This window comes from Barbatula barbatula, assembly GCF_947034865.1.
Source record: "Barbatula barbatula genome assembly, chromosome: 16".
NCBI lineage: Eukaryota > Metazoa > Chordata > Actinopteri > Cypriniformes > Nemacheilidae > Barbatula > Barbatula barbatula.
In genome coordinates, this window is record NC_136779.1 from 8,836,865 (window position 1) to 8,857,472 (window position 20,608).

General features: G+C 39.0%; 1 protein-coding gene across 1 annotated transcript; it reads right to left on the reverse strand.

The window, feature by feature from the left end:
* Nucleotides 1–746: 746 nt before the first annotated feature.
* On the reverse strand, nucleotides 747–16,887 carry glud1b (glutamate dehydrogenase 1b). The gene is made up of 13 exons (XM_079476514.1): nucleotides 15,633–16,887; nucleotides 11,428–11,508; nucleotides 11,205–11,260; nucleotides 10,722–10,785; nucleotides 9,766–9,860; nucleotides 6,927–7,106; nucleotides 5,696–5,833; nucleotides 5,460–5,597; nucleotides 5,161–5,241; nucleotides 4,422–4,545; nucleotides 2,068–2,159; nucleotides 1,921–1,983; nucleotides 747–1,560 (listed from the first exon to the last, which is right to left on the reverse strand). The coding sequence occupies exons 1-13, from the start codon at nucleotides 16,027–16,029 to the stop codon at nucleotides 1,441–1,443; spliced, it is 1,629 nt and encodes a 542-aa protein (XP_079332640.1). The 5' UTR covers nucleotides 16,030–16,887; the 3' UTR covers nucleotides 747–1,440.
* Nucleotides 16,888–20,608: the final 3,721 nt, after the last annotated feature.

Sequence of the window (20,608 nt, forward strand, 5' to 3'; positions counted from 1 at the left end):
TCTACTGTGCCAAAATGCTATAATACTTTGCAGGAGAGTTTATTCAGATACTTGTTTAAGTCATTTAAACTATTTATGGAAAATGTATTTTATGATATTGCTGCGTAGCCACTAAATTATTTAAAAAAAGCAATAGGTGGTCTCATTACAGTGACGTTTAGTGGTGTTAAAGCAAACATATACCAAATACTGTACACAGAGAAGATCATTAACTTGTAAATGTTACATCAGCTGAGGTGGCTAAAGTGAAAGTTGGATCGATGATCGGAGGAGGCAAGAAGCAACAAAAGGGAGCTGAAGGAGGTACTCTTTGACTCAGCTTTGAACAGGAGCTTTTGGAAAGTTCCCAAACGTGTAATCTATGAGCGTAAATCAACAATCTCATACTCATCTTATCGATTCTGTCTCCAGCAGTTTGTGACAAGTTGAGCGAAGGCAAAGCCGCCGCTGATGCCGCAACCAAAGGAGCCGCAGATCAAGCGAATGCATTCGGGAAGAACTTGCTTGGATGAACTCGCATACTTTTGTAAATTGTATGCTTTTCTGTCTGCCTCCTGAATTCCAATGTTGGATTTTTTTACGGCAGCACAAAAATGTATTTCCAGCTAGTCTAAAGGTTTTAACGTTTAAAAAAATGTATTTATCCCAATTTGATGTAAAATTATAACTTTTTGTACATGTATGTTACATGAAGCTTCGGGTGACACAAAAAATATGCAAACAGTGGAAAATAAACATGAGAAAAATATGATTATTTCTTTTATTCTCAACAAAAAGGCAATATAAATTTCCAAGACAGTTCCAGATAGGGGTGCAGATAAGCTTGGTGAGCGTCCTGCTGTGCTCTTGTAAGCATACTACCAAGCATGCTTAAAGCCGTTCGCCGCATGTTAACAACTATATGCAATACAGTGCTAATTCCTCTAAGTACAAAACTCCTGGTCACGGGCATCTTTCATTACTGTAGCAATAACCATTTATACGGTTTGCAACAGAGAAGAAGTAAATTAAACCTACTATGACATGACAAATACGGACTACCTGATATTCTGAGGTGAAGGGGAAGCAGCGTCCAACACTACAAATCGACATTTAAAATTGTGTGTTACAGTTGGATTGGAGTAGGACCACAGTTGGATTTGAGTAGGACCACAATAGCCAATCACAGATCAATACAAAAATCATGGACAAAATAAACTTTAAAAACCTGAACAAATGGCGATTGTTTTTTGAGACTTTATGCTACATAAATAAACAGCAAAGTGGTCAGAACAGCTTTTTGAAACGCAGAAATGTATGGTACATAACAGTGGGATAGTTTTTTAACAAAGGGCAAGTCTAATGTAAACGCTGATATGTCAAATAGCACGTTGGAGAATTAAGAGGTTGATAAAAAGAGTGAACGTTTTCCATTTTCTGGCAGAGAGAATTGTGGGTAATTTATGTAAAGGTCAAGCCGGCCTCATTGTACACCTTGAAGACCTTCTCTATGGCATTGACGTAAGCTGCCGTCCTCAAATCCAAGCCCAGGTTGTACTTGTTTGCTGTGCGCATGATTTGCTGCAAGAGAAAAATGTGAACATTAAACATGAATGCAGGTAGGAATGTGTAGCAATGAACAAACAAGTCTCACAAACCCTGTAGTGTTTTATAACTTTTATGCAAAGGAGGAGCATTTATCTTTTGTGATGATCATAACACACTAGACTATCTGCCTGAAGCTAGGGCTGAGGATTGTAAACAGCAATTAAAAATATCATCCATCTGTTCCACAACAAACACAACATTGTGGGGTGGAGGAAGAGGGCGTTTCCCTGAGTTAACAGGTATTATTTTATGTAAAGTATGGCTGGAGGTTCTATGCATGACGGTTTCAATGTATAGTGGCCTTCAAAACTAAACAATGTAAAAAGAACTTACCCTTGCCGACCTCTCCATGGTGTAGGCGAGACCAGAGTGCACAATGTCCTTCTCTGAGGCTCCCTGGAAGTCAAAAACAGACACATCGAGTCTTAACATAGTGCGCAAAAGTAAATGGATGTTTTCTCATAAGACTTTGACGCTTACAGCTACTCGAGCCTGGAAATCAGCAGTGGGGACGATGGGAATGGGACCGCCCTGCTTGCCAAACTTCCTTTCAAGACTCTCTTGTACAGACACTAAAAAGAAAAAAAATACAAAGAAAAAATGTATCATGTGTCAAACAATTGCTAGGTTAGCGATCAAATAAATCTTTCTGGTTAAAATGTATATTATTTTTAGTTTATCGGTCTACCATTAACATGTACACCTGCACAAATGTGCACTTTAAGTATTGCGTAAGTGTATATTTTATTTAATTGCATTTTTGCATATCCAATTTGCTGTTATGCTTTTTTCCCATTAGAACTTTATAGGAATAAGTAGAAAAAACATTGCATACTTAAAAGAAATATTATTTTACGCAATATCTTCCCATCGCGATGTTAAAGCTTCAAAATACCTGCGATGTCACGATTTTTTAAATGGTAGTATTGCAGTACCGTAGTTAATGTTGCTTATGCGCATTAATATTTATTCGAAAACTTACATTGCCTTTTTGCGGTGTTTATCTCATAAATGAATGTTTGTTTTGAATGATTTGGACGAATTAATGATTCAAATGGGAGTGTAATACAGTTTACAATGGTTTAGATGAAACCTTTTGTATTTACTAGTGTCTCACTTTTAATATTTAAATTAGACCAATCTAACTTTTTATGCAAGTGACTTGAAGAAGTTATGAGGAGTCTTGAAGTAAAAAGTTTGATAGTCTAGTCTGACAAGTTAGTCAAGCCATTTATGAAACCGGTCACAGAATTCTAGTATAAATCTACTACTAAACAAATATAAAGTATTATTCACAAGGCATATAGAAGGGAGTTGTTTTTAAACATTTATTATCTGAAGTTCATCTGAAGGTCATTGATTCACCTCCCCATCCAATCTCTTATATATATATATATGAAGTTTTATAGCTCTGCTTTCCATTCTATCGAATTACCACAAACGACATTAACTATCTCGATTCCCAAAGGGCAGGCTGCCTCTGATTGTACAGGTTTGTTTGTCATTGAGATATCAAAAGCATAGACAGGATAAGCACAGAGATGAGCAGGAACATCCGCACACAATGGAAGGTAACCGCAGGGAAGAACACCACACCCTGTTGATCAAGGCTCTACCTCAAACCTGTTTGCATGCAATAAAAATAAAAAAACGTTGGGGTGTTGCTGAGAACAGCAGGGCTCGACAAAGGACTGCCTGATGGCCCGTGGGCCAGCATTGGGGATCCTCGGGCCAGTTGAGAGAACTGTACCTTGCCCCATCGGGCCAGTGCTGTATCGTCATGAAAATATTTTATTTGTACGTTGTTAAGACTTGCCTGTTTAAAGGGGTGGTGCAACGGCGTGTCATGCATTGACTTCTTTACAATGTTAAACGTGCTGTCTTCATATACATGGTCAACTTGTCAAAAAACAAGTTGGACGTATTCCGTAGTATTTCTGTGCACGATTTCTGCACTCCCCCAGTGTTCGTACAGGTTTCAGAAAGCTTTCTTCGAACATTAAAAATCGTAACATAAGAGAGAGAGATACATAGAGGCAGTGCTGGAAAATAATGGTGGCCACACAAAATATTGACATTTTGGGCCCAATTTGGACATTTTCACTTAGGGGTGCGCTAACTTGTGTTGCGGTTTAGACATAAATGGCTGTGTAGAGTTATTTTGAGGGGACAGCAAATTTATACCGTTATACAAGCTGTACAGTAACTACTTTATATTGTAGAAAAGTGTAATTTCTTCAGTGTTGTCACAATATTTTCAGGGGTCAGTTGTGGCCTGGTGGTTAGAGAGTTGGGCTTGTGATCATAAGGTTGCCGGTTCTAATCTCAGTGCCAGCAGGTCATGACTGAAGTGCCCTTGAGCAAGACACCTTACCCCTGATTGCTCTGCAGTAATGTGTCACTGTAAAAAACTACTTGTAAGTCGCTTTGGATAAAAGCGTCTGCCAAATGAATAAATGTAATGTAAATGTAAAAAGAAATTCTGTGAGATACTGTATGTCACAGATTTACAGATTACTGATCATACAATCTTTATCCCTCTTTACCACATGTGTGCATACCCTTTGTTTAACCTAGATATCTAAAAACAACACAATGAGGTGTGTTTTCTTTTAACAGCACTGAAATTCAGACTATTTGACTTTGAAACATAGCCGACATAATCTATATGCTTTTATGGTGAAATTGCTAATTTTTCTTGTCAATGTTTATTTAGACCATAAACAATGCAAGGTCACTGTAACCGCAATGCAGTCTTCGTGCAAATCGTACCCCCTCAATGTTGTATGGATATTAGAGAAAGCGTGATGTGTTTTGGAGGCTTGAACACATACTGAGCAGGTGGTAGTTGGAGTCCCTCTCATACTTGAAGGCCAGGCGACCGTAGCTGACGTGATTCAAGTTCTTCAGCCACTCAAAGTATGAAACCGTAACACCTCCAGCGTTCAGATACATGTCCTACATGTTGAAGAGTAGAGCATGACCAGTTAGTGGAGAGCAAGCATGTAACAATTATTGTTGAATTTATTTTTAATAAAAAATAGCTTTCAGTGAGTAAGCACATGCATGTCACTTTGCAATTAAAGAGTACATATTTTGTGATTTTTAAGGTGCCTCTCTGGTTTATGTAGTGTCCAACAAGTTTACGTACATATGTACACGGTGTAAAAACACTTTCATTTTCTAATCATAGGCAGTTATTATTACTCAAGTTCTTGAATGACTCTCAAATGATTTGTTCGTCAATTCATCAGTCTAATCCCCTCCTTTCTGTCAGCCTACTCTGATCTGATTGATCAGATGGTCTAGTTTGCTGTGATTGGTCTACCGCGTGCAGTGTTGCAAATGAAACAGCATTATACGGAGTGACGCCTTTTTCAAAGCCAAATACCTTGTTATTCGTTTATTTTCATTTTAACAACTTGGCAGACTGCTTACTTTTTAACACACAGCAACATTACACACTGCATCAAATTAAATTTTAAGGACATTGTAATATTTACTCTTTAAAATAAAATATTATGGACTTACTTTTTACTTTCCTTATAAGAGTGAATGTAACAGTTATCTTACCGGAATGACCATGATGTTCCTCTCCACGAAGATCTTATCAGCATCTGGTGTTGTTGGACCATTAGCACCTTCAGCAATAATCTGGACCAATAAAAAGCTCATATTTACCTCAAGCATTTATCCAACCTGGTTTTCAAATACCATATGGTGGTGCAGAATGCAACAACAAAGCTTTCAGAAGGGTCTATCTGAATTCTGACAGATGGAGCTCTCAAATAGCATCTCTTTTCATTCTGCTTCATGCAATACATCTACACAAGAACCAATCTGTGTACATTAAATTGGCAAGCATGACAGACCTTAGCTTTGATATTGTGAGCGTTCTTCCTGGTCAGCTGTTTCTCTCCAGCAGCAGGTATGAGGATATCACACTGGGCTTCCAGAATACTTCCCTCATAGGGCTGAGCGTTCGGGAACCCCACAATAGTGCCATGTTGCTAAAAAATAAAGACAAACATGTTTAAAAGCCAGTTCCAGTACTGACATTCAACTAGAATTTCGAGGAAACATGATTGAAGTTCATCCCTGTACTGACCAGTTTATAGTCCTCCAGCTCTTTTGGGTCTAAGCCATTGGGGTTCCAAATGCTGCCGTCGATCTCAGCGATTCCCACACACTTGGCACCATAACGGTGAAGGTACCGCATGGAATGCAGTCCCACATTACCGAAACCCTGAAAGAAGAGAAAGAATCCATTCATTATTAAAGAATGACAAAGATAATCTTCATGCCCTCTGAGGTTTATTTTGTGAAAGTGGCGCCCCTGTGTGTTTCAGTTTAGCATTGCAGATCTTTTAGTGTAAAACCATATCAATTATCTTTAAAACCATCAAGACTGTAAGTTGAAATGTATATTAATGTACGGAAGTTGTTGTGACTGGTTGCCATCTATTTTACAAGCTTCTACGAATTCATTTGAAATAGACTAGTTATGTGAATTTTCAATACACACATTCCATGCATTGTCTCATATTCTAAAATAAAATAAAAAGCATCTGACATAAAATGTAATGTAATGATTATTATTATGCATGATATAAAAACTCTTTAATAATAAAAACTCTTTAATATTCAGAGTCTAAAGAACTACAAAATTTGAACATGTAGAGCATCTGAACCAGAGCTATATTTGTACCCATTGCCAGAATTTTTTACTCATCAAGTGCTATTTGATGTGACTCTTGAAAATGAGATTGCTGCTCGTGTAAAAAAGACCAAAAGGGAAGCAGTCATACAAACACAGTGCAAACGAAAATCTGTAATCCACCCCTAGGCTGTGTTTTACACGAATGACTAGGCCATCCCTTCTGTGCCATTGTAAATCCACAACAACCCCCCACCTCCCTACATATTACAGTAAATCAAAAGGGAGTAAACCCAGAACCCTCCTCTCCACTTACAACACTGATTGACTCGAGATTTCACCACAATGAAATTAAGACTGAACTTCATCAGAACCTAAAGACAAAACTTCTGGTTTTTTTCATTTGCCTCTGATCCTTAATCTTAGAGAGGACATCTGCAGTGAAATAAAAAGAGCAGGGATTTGTGTTTTCGTGGCGTTGAGTCTTTGCGGCACATGATCTCAAGGGAAATGAAAGATCGACTAGATGCTGACGACGGATCAACTCTTCCCCTTTTGGACTGGTTAAAACAGTCAGCATATTATTCCTCAAGTCTAACCGGATACACTTTACAACAGAAACACTGCCAACTACTATAACCAACAGGTCAGTTATCCAACTATTATAAGCATGTGCTTGTACCTGAATAATAAAGGTTTTGTCAGCAAATCCCGGGGTCAGGCCCAGTTTGCTCATGTAGGAGGCTTCGTTGATGAAGTTCTCAATGCCATGGAAGACTCCACGACCAGTGGCTGAGATTCTGCCATGGATCCCACCCTGGCTAATGGGCTTACCAGTCACACAGGCATGGGCATTGATATCCTGAAGAGAAAGAGAGACCAACACAAAGAATAGTAGGTAAAATGGTTCACATGGAGCACAAATATAAAAAGACCTCTAAACTCCGTGATAATTAATATTCATGACATCCCACACATTTCAAGAGCACAGGATATGCAGACTTCAGTTTAACCAATAGTGGTTGACTGTTCCACCAACAAAAATCACTGGGGCTGTAAAGAGGGTAAGATAAGGAGAATGGACAGCTCTCGTGGTCTTGTGCAGTCATGAGGAGTATAGGTGAAGGTTCACAAACCACAAGCTTACTGAGACGGCTAGTGTAGCTGTATTTATGTCAATGAGACATACCCATGACGTGCTACAGAACTGGCATGCATTGTAATAATAATAATAATAAAAATAATATGTGTAGGGCTGAAAAAAGCTAACTTTTTTAGCAAGATGAACTTACACTTGCAGAATATGTCCCTCGACAGCCTCTGTATTTAAATCTGCCCAGACAGTTGAGGTGAACGGGGATTAATGTCCTTGATAAACTCCAGAATGTCACCTGATATTATCAATGATTTACTGTTCCCTAATACAACAGTGGTTTTCTCTGCGGTTTGAAACCAGTCAGCATTCCAGTTCACATCTCTCTCTAATGCATCAGCATGCTTTTTTTCATGCAGCCACAGAGTATGTGCTTCTCAACACACAATTAAAGAATAATGTCTCTCTCTTCATGATAACACTATAGAGCAATCAGTCAGCGATGAGCTGTGAAAAGTCCAGGTTGTCTATTTGCCAACAAGAAGCTGCAGGACAGAACAAACAGTGTGAGATAGGGTTCCTGGAAGTCGTCCTTGAACTGATGTGTACGCATGGGATAACCGTGTTAAGAGAATCTCAAATATTTTTCTGAACACTGACAGGTTTTGGGGTAAATCTGCCTATAAATGACTGGCATATAGTCTGCGACAGGAGAAAGTACTAAGATTGCAATTTGAGCAGCCTTAAACCAAAGTGTGTCATTTTTCAATGTTACATAAAATGCAGGATACTGAGGTCAAGCTGTTGTCAGGGTGATCTTGTACTGCGTTGCACTCTTTTGACCTCTCCATTGCGTGTCAAAAACGTTATGTTTGCCCAAAGACTCTTGTCGTGTCCTTTCAGGATTAGTGAAGCTGGGTCTCTTAACATAACATTATATTGCGATTCAAATAGTATAACACAGACAAAAAAGCCATCTTGTTGCTATAGTGACAGTGCCAGAGCGTAATGCAAGGCATTTAGGGTAAAATAACCCTTGACATATGTGGGATGTCTGCATTTAACCACTAGATTGTATGAAAATCTTGGCCGTCTCAAAAAACAATTACAGGATAATCGAGTACATCCCTGAGCGGTCAACCAAAACTCACATCTCTCTTCCTATGGAAACATATAATCAAATAAATCTGGTTTCAATTTTCTATGCAAACAAAGATCTGACCTTTCAATTTATTAGGGCACAAAGGTAAACATTGCAAGATTATTGTAAAAAATTATCAGAGCTGTACAAACAAACGGTGTGGGGTTTGCTGATAAAGCTACAAGATGAAAAAAAATTGCTAAAGGTGCAAGCAAAAATAAAGATTCTCTCTTAGATTGTTTTTCAACCTAATGTTTCTCAAGAAGAACACAAAAGAAGATATGAGAAATGTCTGTGGTTTACAATGGAAAGCAATGGGATGCCAATGTTGTTTGGCTACTAACGTTCTTCAAAATATATTCTTTTGTGTTCTGCAGAAGACAGAAAGTCATGCAGGCTTGAGATCACAAGACTAAATGATAAAATATTTTTGGGGGTCAAGCTTGACACTAATATTGGTTGTTTGTTGCATATATTTTATAACCATTCACTTTTGTTGAACAACGATGGTCATCATCAATCTACTTCACAATCGGTCTTATAAAGCTCATGCAGGTAGCGAAATCGCAGAGGGAACTTTTTCCTTCTCAGAGGGAGTTTTATGAGTATATGGCACATCAAATTATTAGGTGTAACTAGACAAGAAGACTATCCACACAGAACACGATATTGACCTAGTTTAAAAATGCAAGAACATCCACTGATGAGTGGTTCAACCAGTATGACATGTTGAAAGTTGAACAAAGCGCTCATGCAGGAGATGCTAAAAAGGCAAAACATGGTGAAAAGACATGTGACCCTGGACCACAAAAGGGGTCTTAAGTAGAATGGGAGTATCTGTGGCAAAAGCCAAAAAAACATTTTATGTATTTTTCTTTATGCCAAGAATCATGAGGATATTTTAAGTTAAGACTAAAGATCATGTTCTATGAAGATAATTTGTAAATGTCCTACCGTAAACATATAAAAACTAAATTTGCAGCAAAATCGTAAAACAAAAATGGCCGGAAACATGACTACAAAAATTGCTTGCAGCTGCCCGCTCTCTAGGAAATCAATTTAGCAAAAGATCTTTTGTACCATATTGTCAAATATTGTCCTGACCTATCCTAAAAAACATACATCATTGGAAAGCTAATCTATTCATGTATAAATCAAAGTTTTGAAAAATGTACCCATAAGCCCGGGTATTTGTTGTCCTGGGTTACATATGGGGCAGATATTTACAGATAAAAGGCATTGCAGTGCATTTTTGTGTGAACTGGAACTAAAAAGAGAGCTGCTTACAGTGTGGGCAATAGTGTTAGCATAGGTGTCGGCAATCCAGGACATCTCTCTCTCACCGGTGCTCATGTCAGGGGCAGGGACATCAATGCCTGGTCCTGAATGAAGGGAGCATAAAAGGTTAACAGATTCGCTCTAATGAAAGAGCATCACGCTAATAATGGGCTCAGTTCCCATGTTAACAGACATACTTATGAATTGTATATGTGGATCAAAGTGACTGCATAAATGTAAATGTAACGGGTAAAAGACATGGTTACAACACGTCAGCTGTAACACAGGGTTTCATGTTAAGAATACAGACAGTGGTCATGCGAACAACCCTGGGGGGTTCAAGTTTCACGCTTGTGCTCAAGAGCCCACATCAGATAGTTTGTTTAGAGTATTTATGTAACAGATTTAATAAAACCTAGCGATGCAAAAGAGCTCTAATAATAATCTGTGCAGGCTGTCTGTAGTATTTTTTTTTACGCGTTGGAGCTCTAGTGCCCACCCTGACACCGTGAGAGCCGAGTACCCACCCCCCCAAACAAATGCCGCTCTGGCCTGGTAAACAGAAAGGCTTCCAGGAAACCGCTATGTGGGCAGTCCTGAACCATGAATACATTTCCAAAAACAACCCCAGAGGGGGCATGAAAGCAGTCAGCGTGGCTTATTTCTGACGTTGCTGAAATGAAGATCTTTCGATCTAATAAAGCAGGGAAATGGAGTTGGATTAAGATATCTATGTACTTGTAATGCAGTGGTCTCTCAAAACATTTCTTGTAATGCTTAACTGATAAACCGCTATAAATAAAAATTACCTTAGATCATAAATTAAACCATATTAAAAGGTATTATGTATTGTATTGCAATCCTAGTGTACTTGATTGGTGCCCAAATGACTTCATGAGATGCATGCACACAATACAAAAATTGCATATGCATTAAAAGAGTAAAAACACATTAATACGGCTCACCAATGAATCCTTTTTTGGCCAGCTCAATTGTGAATCTTCTTGTGATTTTTTCCAACTCATTGTCCTAAACAGCAACAAAAAGGTAAGAGAATGGTCAATCTGGAGTGCTTCCTTCAAGCTAAATCATAATTGAATGGTGGGAAACACTTGACTCCATTAATGCTCATTATTCAGAGTTCACAGTAGATCTTTTTGTCCCCTAACATTCATGAGAAATATAAAAGCATAAAGAAGAAAGCCTATTGTGTTTTAACGGACCACTCTACAAACATCTCCTATTGACCAAGTCTTGGAAAAATCAATCATTCTAAAACAAGTTTTAAATGTTTAATATTAAATGCTTTTTAACTTTTATACATTTCTGGACTTTTTCATGTTTAGCAGAGTTTAATCCTTCCCCGAGTCCATGAACGCCCTGATAAAGAAGCTATTTCAGGACTTGAGAGAACTGCACTGTGTTCCGTGTATGCGTTCAGTACTTACGGAGTAATTTTTTGTGTTGATTTTCACACCAGCTTTAGCTCCACCAAATGGTACATCTAGAAGAAGATAAAATTGACCAAATAAAAAAACTCAATGATTAAAAGCAATGTTTTTGTTTATGCATGTATACATTACAGTATAACGTTTAGATTTAACATTGCAAAAGAGCACAAGGCAGAAATAGCTCAAGTGGATACTCCAGAAGATGACGAACAGAACTTACCCACAACGGCACACTTGTATGTCATCAAAGAGGCCAAAGCTTTAACCTCATCCACAGAGACATCCATGCTGTATCGGATACCTAAAAAGAAAAAGCAGAAAGGACTTTATATATATTGTTTGATTCTTTTGCTCAGTTTCCTCAATGAATTGCGGTTACATGCCGTAACATCTGAAAGCCAGAGGGTGTTCTCGCGCAGAAATTAATATGGGACACAGAAGATGAACGATCCAGTTCCAGAAAATGTCAATAGTCATATTCTAATCGCTGTTCTTCAAAACCTTTCAGGTATTTCATGATAATAAAGTTTATTTATAAGGATGATATTTGACGAGTGTTGCTTTTTCAAATGCACGTTATAAACGACTCAATTAATGTTTGCTTTACTTCCTATCTCCTGAGATACCTCCATCAGGTCGATTTTTGAAGGCAGCAAAGATGTATCCTTCGCTGCCTTCAATGTCCCACAATTCTACTTGTGTGCTCACGCGGGGAATTTGATTGGTCGAGGAGGGTCGGGTTCAAAGAAATAAAATGGAATCCATGAATGCGGTTAAAGCACAGTTTGTGTGTTAATAAATTTCTATTTTCTCTTTTTCCAACTTTTGATTGTGATTTACTAATCGAATATTCTAATACTACAATACTAATTTATCACTAGACATGCAAAGGCGCCTCCGTTTATATTTCAAACAGAATTCCCTTGTGCTGCCTCTGAAAGCTGCCCGAATGTGTTTCTCGGAGCTCCCTTCATGCCTAAACGCTGCCTCATCAGACAGCGAGGGAACAAGTCAGCTGCCTAAGCTTTCGGACACATACTAGATGTCAAAATCAATTCTGTGGCTTAAATGTGAATCGCAATTGACCAAAAATAAAAAGGATGGGATACAAGCTCAGCCAAGAAACAATATGTCAGAATTAATCAACTATGTGACACTTTTTGCAGACTGAATAATGTCTACGAGAGCAGTCGCCTGCTACCTGCAAATAAACATTTTCTTTTCCCTCAGGGTCGCACTCCATCAGGACAGGTGCCACCCACTCTGCCTTCTAGCAAAGCTGGCACTTACTGTCGGTTTCCTAAATGCAGCAACAGCGGGGATGTGACCTCATGAAAGGGCACATACAGTGCTTCTACACATACATTTGCTAGCATTCGGTTGAGTTTGTGCCTCATGTAATTTCATACCTGTATACATTACTTTGTTCTGTTGAACACAGAGAAACATATTTGGAAGAATGTTCAATCCATTTTCAATTATGTGACATCATTGACTGCCATAGTAGGACAAATTAAATGGTAGTCAAAGGTGCCCCAGAACGGTTGGTTTCCTAAATTATTCAAAATATCTCATCTTATGTGGTCTGAAAATAACCATTGAAATATTCCCAAATATTTCCGTGACTGGAACCCTGCCTACAAAGGAAGAGTAGAAAAAAATCATGATAAATGTTTCCTTGCATAAGATGAAGAGAAAAAATTGAAAGAACATAATGTTCAGTTTGACCTGGTTAGATTAAGGGCAGGTGAATACCATGTGTGTTGTTGGGGTAATCCTGCGCAGTGTGCAGTGTGTGCCGGAGGCTCCAATGACTCAGTGCCCAGTCACCTTCGCTGCCAGGAGGCACCATGAATCTTGTTCAATTCGTTTGAATCACTAGCACACACAGTCACACGGCTTGGCAAATACATCAAGCACTTTTACAATAAACAAATCAAACTGCCTTCCTTCAATCAGAAAGGAGAAATTTACACTGTCTGTAACTATATTGTAATACTCATTGACTGCATTATGTTGCAGTGTTTGTGTACATGCAGATGAGGACGTCCGGCCCACAGCACTAAAATGATCTGCTCGAATATTCATTCATTTTTTATTTGCATACACTAATGAGACAGCTGCCAAGATATAGGCCATCAAAGATCGAGTGTGCCAATGAACAGTCGCATTTAAAACAGAAAAAAGGCAACCAGGCAAGACAAAATGTCTCCAGCAGATGTGGGTTTTTTCCATTAGCTGAAACGGTACACAGGAAGATGGAGAGAGTGAGGGAGGGATATGGGATAGATGGTGGGGGCTCAGAAGAAGTGGTATGACTCAGCACAGCCCTCCTACTGTATCTAACATGCAGGAGGGAAAAAAAAAGGAAACCTGGACAGATCCTCCTCAACTCCACCTAACAAATGAGCTTTCCTGTAGCTCAGTGGTAAGAGCATTGCGTTAACGCAAGGTTGTGTGTTCGATCTCTGGGGATTGCAGATACCCATGCATAGGGTAATGCTATGTAAGTTGCCAAATGCCTAAATGTAATGTAAATGTAAATTAGCTTCATCATAACCAGTAATTCAACTTGGAAGTCTGACTTTCGCCAACATTTTTCTTTTCTATTGCACTAATAGTTAATGAGGCCAATGCGTTTCTGCTGATGCAGTCATTTCTGTCATTTGTGTGCATGACTTCCGCGAACACAAGGTGAAATGCAAAAAATAGGCCATTTGCTGACTATGTACAGTTCAACCTCTGTTTAACCTTCATAGCAGCCCCCTCCTGAAAAAAGTCTATCAGCATTGAAGCAACTGAATTGCTCTTGCACTTTGTAATTTGTACCTAATCTTGTCTATTACACACAGATAGTGTTAATCAAAGCACTGTTGTCTGGGATAATCTTTGAACCACCGCGCATCAGTCATATAAATGATTAAATGTGTGTGAGGGATTCTTGCCACTAACTTCTTAAACTCTGGCATGCCATTGTCAGTCATGGCAGGGAGCATTTTGATTGGCTGAAAAAAGTGTGGCCCACAACCAAGTCTGTTCTGGATAGCCAGGGGCTGTCACAGAAACAGGTGTGACATCTGAGGGCATCTATTTTAATATCTTCAAGACAGAAGGGGCATTTTTCATTTCTTTATGTACAACAAAAAACACATTGCTGGTGGGTATTTGTTTGTGATGACAAACAGCAAGAACCTTTTGCATTGTATAGAAAGTTTATTTTTCTTTTCAAACAGACAACCACCAAAGTCTCAGAGTGGAACTGAAAGAAACTGGTGAGCAGACAGTAAATACACACAAACTGTTAGGAAAGTGGGCCTGTCACGCAACCAGAGTGCCTGGGCTCCACCCCTTACCACAACAGGTCACCCTGCCACCCCACAAATCACCCACAATGCCTTGCCATGACAACACCCCCTCCCACACTGCACAGCCTCAATCGTGATTACCGCTTTTAAGAAAAAAAAAACAGAATAGCTGCAGCTGTCAGGACAGAATGTGATTCTGTGGGCCTCACATGATTTAAAACAAGAGGCTATACATCTTAATATGTGCGTTTAAGCCTTATGCATTTTACCACATTAAATGGAGTAAGGAGACATGGAAATTCTAATCCTTTGTTTTCGATACATTTAATATTGCATGTCAGATTCGGCAAACACTGTATCATGTTATGGATTGTCATGAATGACTTTCTTTAAAGTTTGTAAAGACAACACACACAGTTGACTTGAGACAACTTGTTGCTTTAGTTTAGCATGAGGGCAGCTGCAGTTTAAACAGGGCTGTTGACATTCTAGATTCATGTGCAAAGCAGGAAGCATAATGTGGGAACTGCACATATTCAAACACAAAAAAAGATGCGAACAGTCTTTAGGCTTGGTCGATATAGGCTCTGTCTAGGTAACATGCATACAGTACCTTTTCAGGTGTGAGATCTGACGCGAGACTCTCTGGTGAGCAATATAATAGAAACTATCATAGAAATTAAAATAGATCTAATGGTCATGAAGGAAATTGTATTACTTTTCATGGAAGTTATGGTGTTTGTGGGTCTCTACTGGTAACGTGGGGTTCTTTTGTTGGGATGTTATGTGGCAGACATGAACCAACCGGACACCAGAAATACTAGAATAAGGGCCAAAACCCCTACATCGATTTTCACTTGTTTGACAAGTAAACAGCTGATAGTTCATAATGTTATTTGCAAAGGAATCCTACAATTGGTATTGTTTTTTACAGGGGCAAGGCCAATCCACCCAAATGTCATATTTCAAACCGCACAAACATTTATAAGTAAGATCAAATTTAACACAGGCTTGTAAGTGACTTGAGTCTGAAAACAGAGACGCAACAATGTAACACTTTGCGCAAAGTACACAAGTGAGCTGATTTGCTCCATTTAAAGCACAAGGAAGAAGAACTTACCCCCTTTGCAGGGTGTTCTGTGCTGGCTGTGTTGTGCCCGATAGCCCTCGATCACCTCCCATTCTCCGTTGTCTCTCTTTATGGGAAAGGACACGCTCAGGACGTGGTTGCAGGGTTTGATGATCCTCAGTATCCCACGCACACGGTGTCTCTTCTGCTCCGGCGTCTCCCGGGTCTTCAGGTCCTCCACCAGCTTGTTTTCGACAATAGCAGCGCCTCGGTCAAAGAAACCCTCCACCATCCTAAAGAAGTTGGGATCGTCTTCTTTGTCAGCGGCATCGCTGTAATGGCGCACCCTCAGTAAAGACGAAGAAGCCGGCAGAACAGACTCGACGCATCCCGAGGCCAGAGCATTACCCGCGCCGCGCGCCAGCAGCTCCCCGAAATACCGGTACATGTCGATTTGGGTCTATAAACGTTTGCGTCACGATGGAAAACGAGGAAATTAAAAGACGACGGCCTATCGACGAGGTGAAAAGGGGAAACGAAAATGGGGGTAAATGAACGAGACGACCGATGCTGGCGAACTTGCCTCGTTCAGTGTCAAAGTGACAGCGCCGATGCCGTCTCGCGCTTTAAAAGGCAGCGGCGTGCTTGAAAGAGTCGCGAGAGCAGGGGTCACGTGTCAGGGGAAAAAGGCAACAGCGCGCTGCTTTTGAATCTTTAAAGATCGGGAAACACACGCGCAGTTTCTGCCAATCTCATAATATTTAGTACATCGAGTACCGCAGGGCTTCATTTGTGGTTCTCAATTGGCAGATCCCGCTTCTCAAGCGCTAATGGAAAACGTTCGTTCTGACCTTTTAGTCGTGTACACTTGCACACAAATCTGAGCAGTTATGCTTTTGCAAAATAAAGAATTTCTTTCGCCATGCCGTTTTTTGTTTAATTGTTTTCTTCTCATGAAGTTGAATGTATTCTATTATTATTTTGCGTTTTTGTATCACCCCTATTATATGAATTGTGTTGAGTTGTTTCTTTCTTTTTTTCACAAGGTGTTGTTTTGCTTATGCTAATAAAGTTATATTATTATTAAAGATGTCCAAACACTTTTTTTACTTATTTTAATTTTTACGTTTAATTATTGCTGATTATATTGTTAATATGGTCTTTATAAAGTACTTCAGAGTTAAGGAGCAGGTATACTCTTCACGGATTAAAGCGTGCGTGTTCCACACATGCGCAGTACAAATGAGTATGTGTGCTCTACCAAACCGTCAGAGGGCAGCCCTGAGTCGCCTCATTCACAGACCCACTGCAAATTAATGATAGTGAAAGTCATTCGCCATTGCAAACAATTCAAACAAACAGCAAAACAACATTCAACAATCATTCAGTATTGAGAAGGAAGTGCTTTTTAGCTTACTGTTCTTGGTTTGAGCGGCACACTGTATACTTTCTGTGTGTGTATTGACCCCTAGTGGAATAGTGATTCTCCCCGAACTCGGAACACCTGCCCCTTGCCCGGGGAGAGGGCCCGGGCTCGGTGTGTGTGTCCAGACCCGGATCATACCCCCCGGTGCTGAGGCAAAAAGAAACAGGCTGGTAGTGTGGAGGAGTGATTTATCTACACGTTTTTCTCCCGAACCTTTTTAATAAAACACGATTTGAAGACCAGCGCTGTCAAGGATTCATTTAAAACCAAAACTGCTCTAAGGCTTTCTAACAAGCTGTTTATTTTTCTGTGCTTTCACTACTTAAGAGCATGTTATCTACAGTGTAGGCTTTTTAAAATCCATCACCATATAGTTTCAACTTCTCTCTGTAGCATTACAATGCATACAATATGAGGGACAGTGTTTTGCTGAATATACTGTAGCGTAACCTTTATGGCGAGGTTACGTTTCCCACCTGGACTCTGCACAGAAGATAAGATTAGGAATGATCCCCATGGACCATGGTACAAATGGCCCCAATTCTGGTTTAGAAAACAAGCAAATATTAACTACAAGTTTCAGAGCCTGTATTTGCTAAAACGTGTCGTCAGAGTGAATGCGTCTCTGTGCGTAGCTTGTGTCATCAGTTCCGACCTGCAAAAACATGGTTGTTTACTGTTCTAAACTCCACATAAGATTATTTGATTGTTAGCTGATTTACAGAGTTCGTAAATGATGGTCTGTATCACTTGTATCTTTGTTCTGTTTGGTTCAATGACACATGACACAACCGTAAGATACAACTGATGCACCAACCTCCACATAGAGTACACACTACAAGCAAACTGCAAATGAAGAGTTTGGTTCCAAAATGAGATAAATCAGTTTTTAAACATTTTCCACAGTACATTTTTATTTGAGCCACAATAACTTAAAAAAATACAAAAAACATGTTCACATAATAAAAAATGGAGTTTTGTCATTTTGGAACCAAACTCTTCAAATATGTGTCATGGCAAACACATTGCTTGCAATACAGCTGTAAATGGCCATTTTTATGTTTTTTGGCTCTGTCCAGTATCCAGGGTCGGTCTATGAGGCTTTATTTTACAATGGTTGTCATAAGGATCAAGTGATAGCTGAAGTTTCTCCTTGGACAATTGGAGGCATACTGGATAAGGAAAGATAACAACACTCCAGAGGCAGCAAATGTTTCACAATTTTCAGTTAACAATCTCATTCAAAGTCATTGTCTGATGAATAGTAAGTTGTAAAGATAAAGAAAAACGAACTAGTAATGTAAAGACGTGCGTGATTTTGATGTATGTGTGTGAAACAGATGTACTTAAACAATTTGAGGCAGCGCTTCTTAATGCCATCATATGCTTAATACAAACATATTTGCTGACTAAATGAATCCAAAAACATTGTATTTTTGACATATGGTTTTCAAATAGTTACAAAAAGTTACAAATATTATAATCCATGTTATATATATGTTGCTGTGGATAAATCTTAACAAATTTTATCAGTAACATGTTGATGTTATAATTCACTGAGATATGATCCCTGATTTGCTGGTTATCTCTCACCACTCTGGTCTGTTTCTCCCCCTCACATGTTTCCTCTTCACACACTACTGACATGCAATAATTTATCATGGTCATGTTTCAAAGGCCAAGCACTTTGCCGTTATTGGCTCACACAGAGACAACACCCACTGTGTGATTGGATAAAGGGGAAGGAGGGTGCGTTGGGGGCAGGAGTGGTTGTAAATTAAAATGTCCTTTTATGTGTTGTTCCAAGAATGGCTCACTCTTTACATTAGAAGAAATGTGCAACCCCCATTGCATTGTATAGCTTGTCATGTTAAAAACATGTAGATGTTAAACCCCCAACATTTAAAGCCCCAACATGTTAAACAAAGTCAAAGCTTAACATTTATTTAGTTAGATTTTGTGTGATGAAAGGTACATATAACGTGTCACAAATTACAAAACTATGTTTCAGATATTAGATCAAAAATAGTTTATAGATAATGAATCAATAAATTCTTCTGTATTTTCCGGCTAATCTGACAGTGGTCTTTTGAACCGAGGACACTTCACAGGTCAGAGGAAAAACATGTACTCCCTTTACAATGCAAAGGGTCGATTAAAGAGTCTTCTGTCTTTTCTTCTAACAACCTGCAATCTGTTTTGTTGTCTGGCATGTTTGTAGGCACCATTCCTTGTCTTACATAAATACTGCAATACTGACACCTCTTGGCCAAAATGAGTTTTTACAACAGTGACCTATTTTTCTGCAGTCGCAGTATTGGTTTGTGTGTGTTTTACCACATCACTTCAGAGGTGAGTTTATTATGCAACATTATATAGGCTACGTGAATACTAAATATTTCGTTGGATGCCAAAATATTAATACAACAAAAACTACACAACCAGAACTGTGGTTAGAATTAGTTATTGTCAATGTAAATGCAACGTGGTGTGGTAAAACATTTAGGCCAGATCACAAAATTGAAGGCTTTGCCTTAGGGTGTAAAATGTCTCCACCCCTAGCGCCATCTACTGGTAAGACAAGTGTAAAACATCCCGCCATAGCTCGTGGAACTGATCGAGAAAATAATGCACTTGTGTTTTTGCTTTGTTTGCCACTAGATGGAGTGCTGATGTCAAAAAATGAATGATGAATAATGTCATACCATCTCAAATCATCCTATATGATGTTTTTTAACTGACAGGACATTGTTTTAATTAAATTCACATGCATTTGAACTTTTGTGACGATTTACATTACGCAATGCACCGCTAATAGGCCTACATGTTTCACAGCGTAGTACCTAATGCACACACATCTTGCAGACGTGTGTGAATATGAGAAAGCAAAGATGTGAAGTGTCAAACAAGTTCCCACGAGAAAGCTCCAGTCGTGTGACTTGCTGCCGGAAATGATGGTTATTGTGGTTTGAGTTTTTGCGTAAAGCTCTTTGCATCTGCCGGGCGGACACACTGACAAAGACTCACTGATCTGGAACCAGTCACTGCCTTACCATCAGATAATTATAAAATACAATGTTTACTATTGCAGTTGGATAACACTATTACATTTTCTCGTTCCTCTAGTTCCAGAAATCTATAACATCCGTTTGAACTTGGTTTGAACTGGTTCGCCGCTGCAGTTCACAAGGTCATCATATAGTCAAGTTAAAAGTCAAGTCTGAGAATCGTGCCCGCCCACAGCCACTAAAAACCCCTTGCAACCCCACAATAACTTACACAGCTAGTGCTGTTTGTTACTAACTTACAATTCTCCAGTGTATTGTATAATAAGCAAATACTAATAGCAAAATGGTTTTTAATAAAAAAAAGGAAATGCTAACTTGACCAACTCAGCACTATACATTAATTTAAGATATGTATTGTGCAGGACTGGCCAATAAAAGCATAAGGCCAATGAGCGCATGGACCTTTGTGTAAAATATTTTTTCAATGCAGTAACACAAATCCCACTATACATTATGTACTATTGCCTACTGTAATCTTAATATCTTCTAGTTATACATTAAGTTATTGAATCATAAGGCTTGAAGATTTCCTG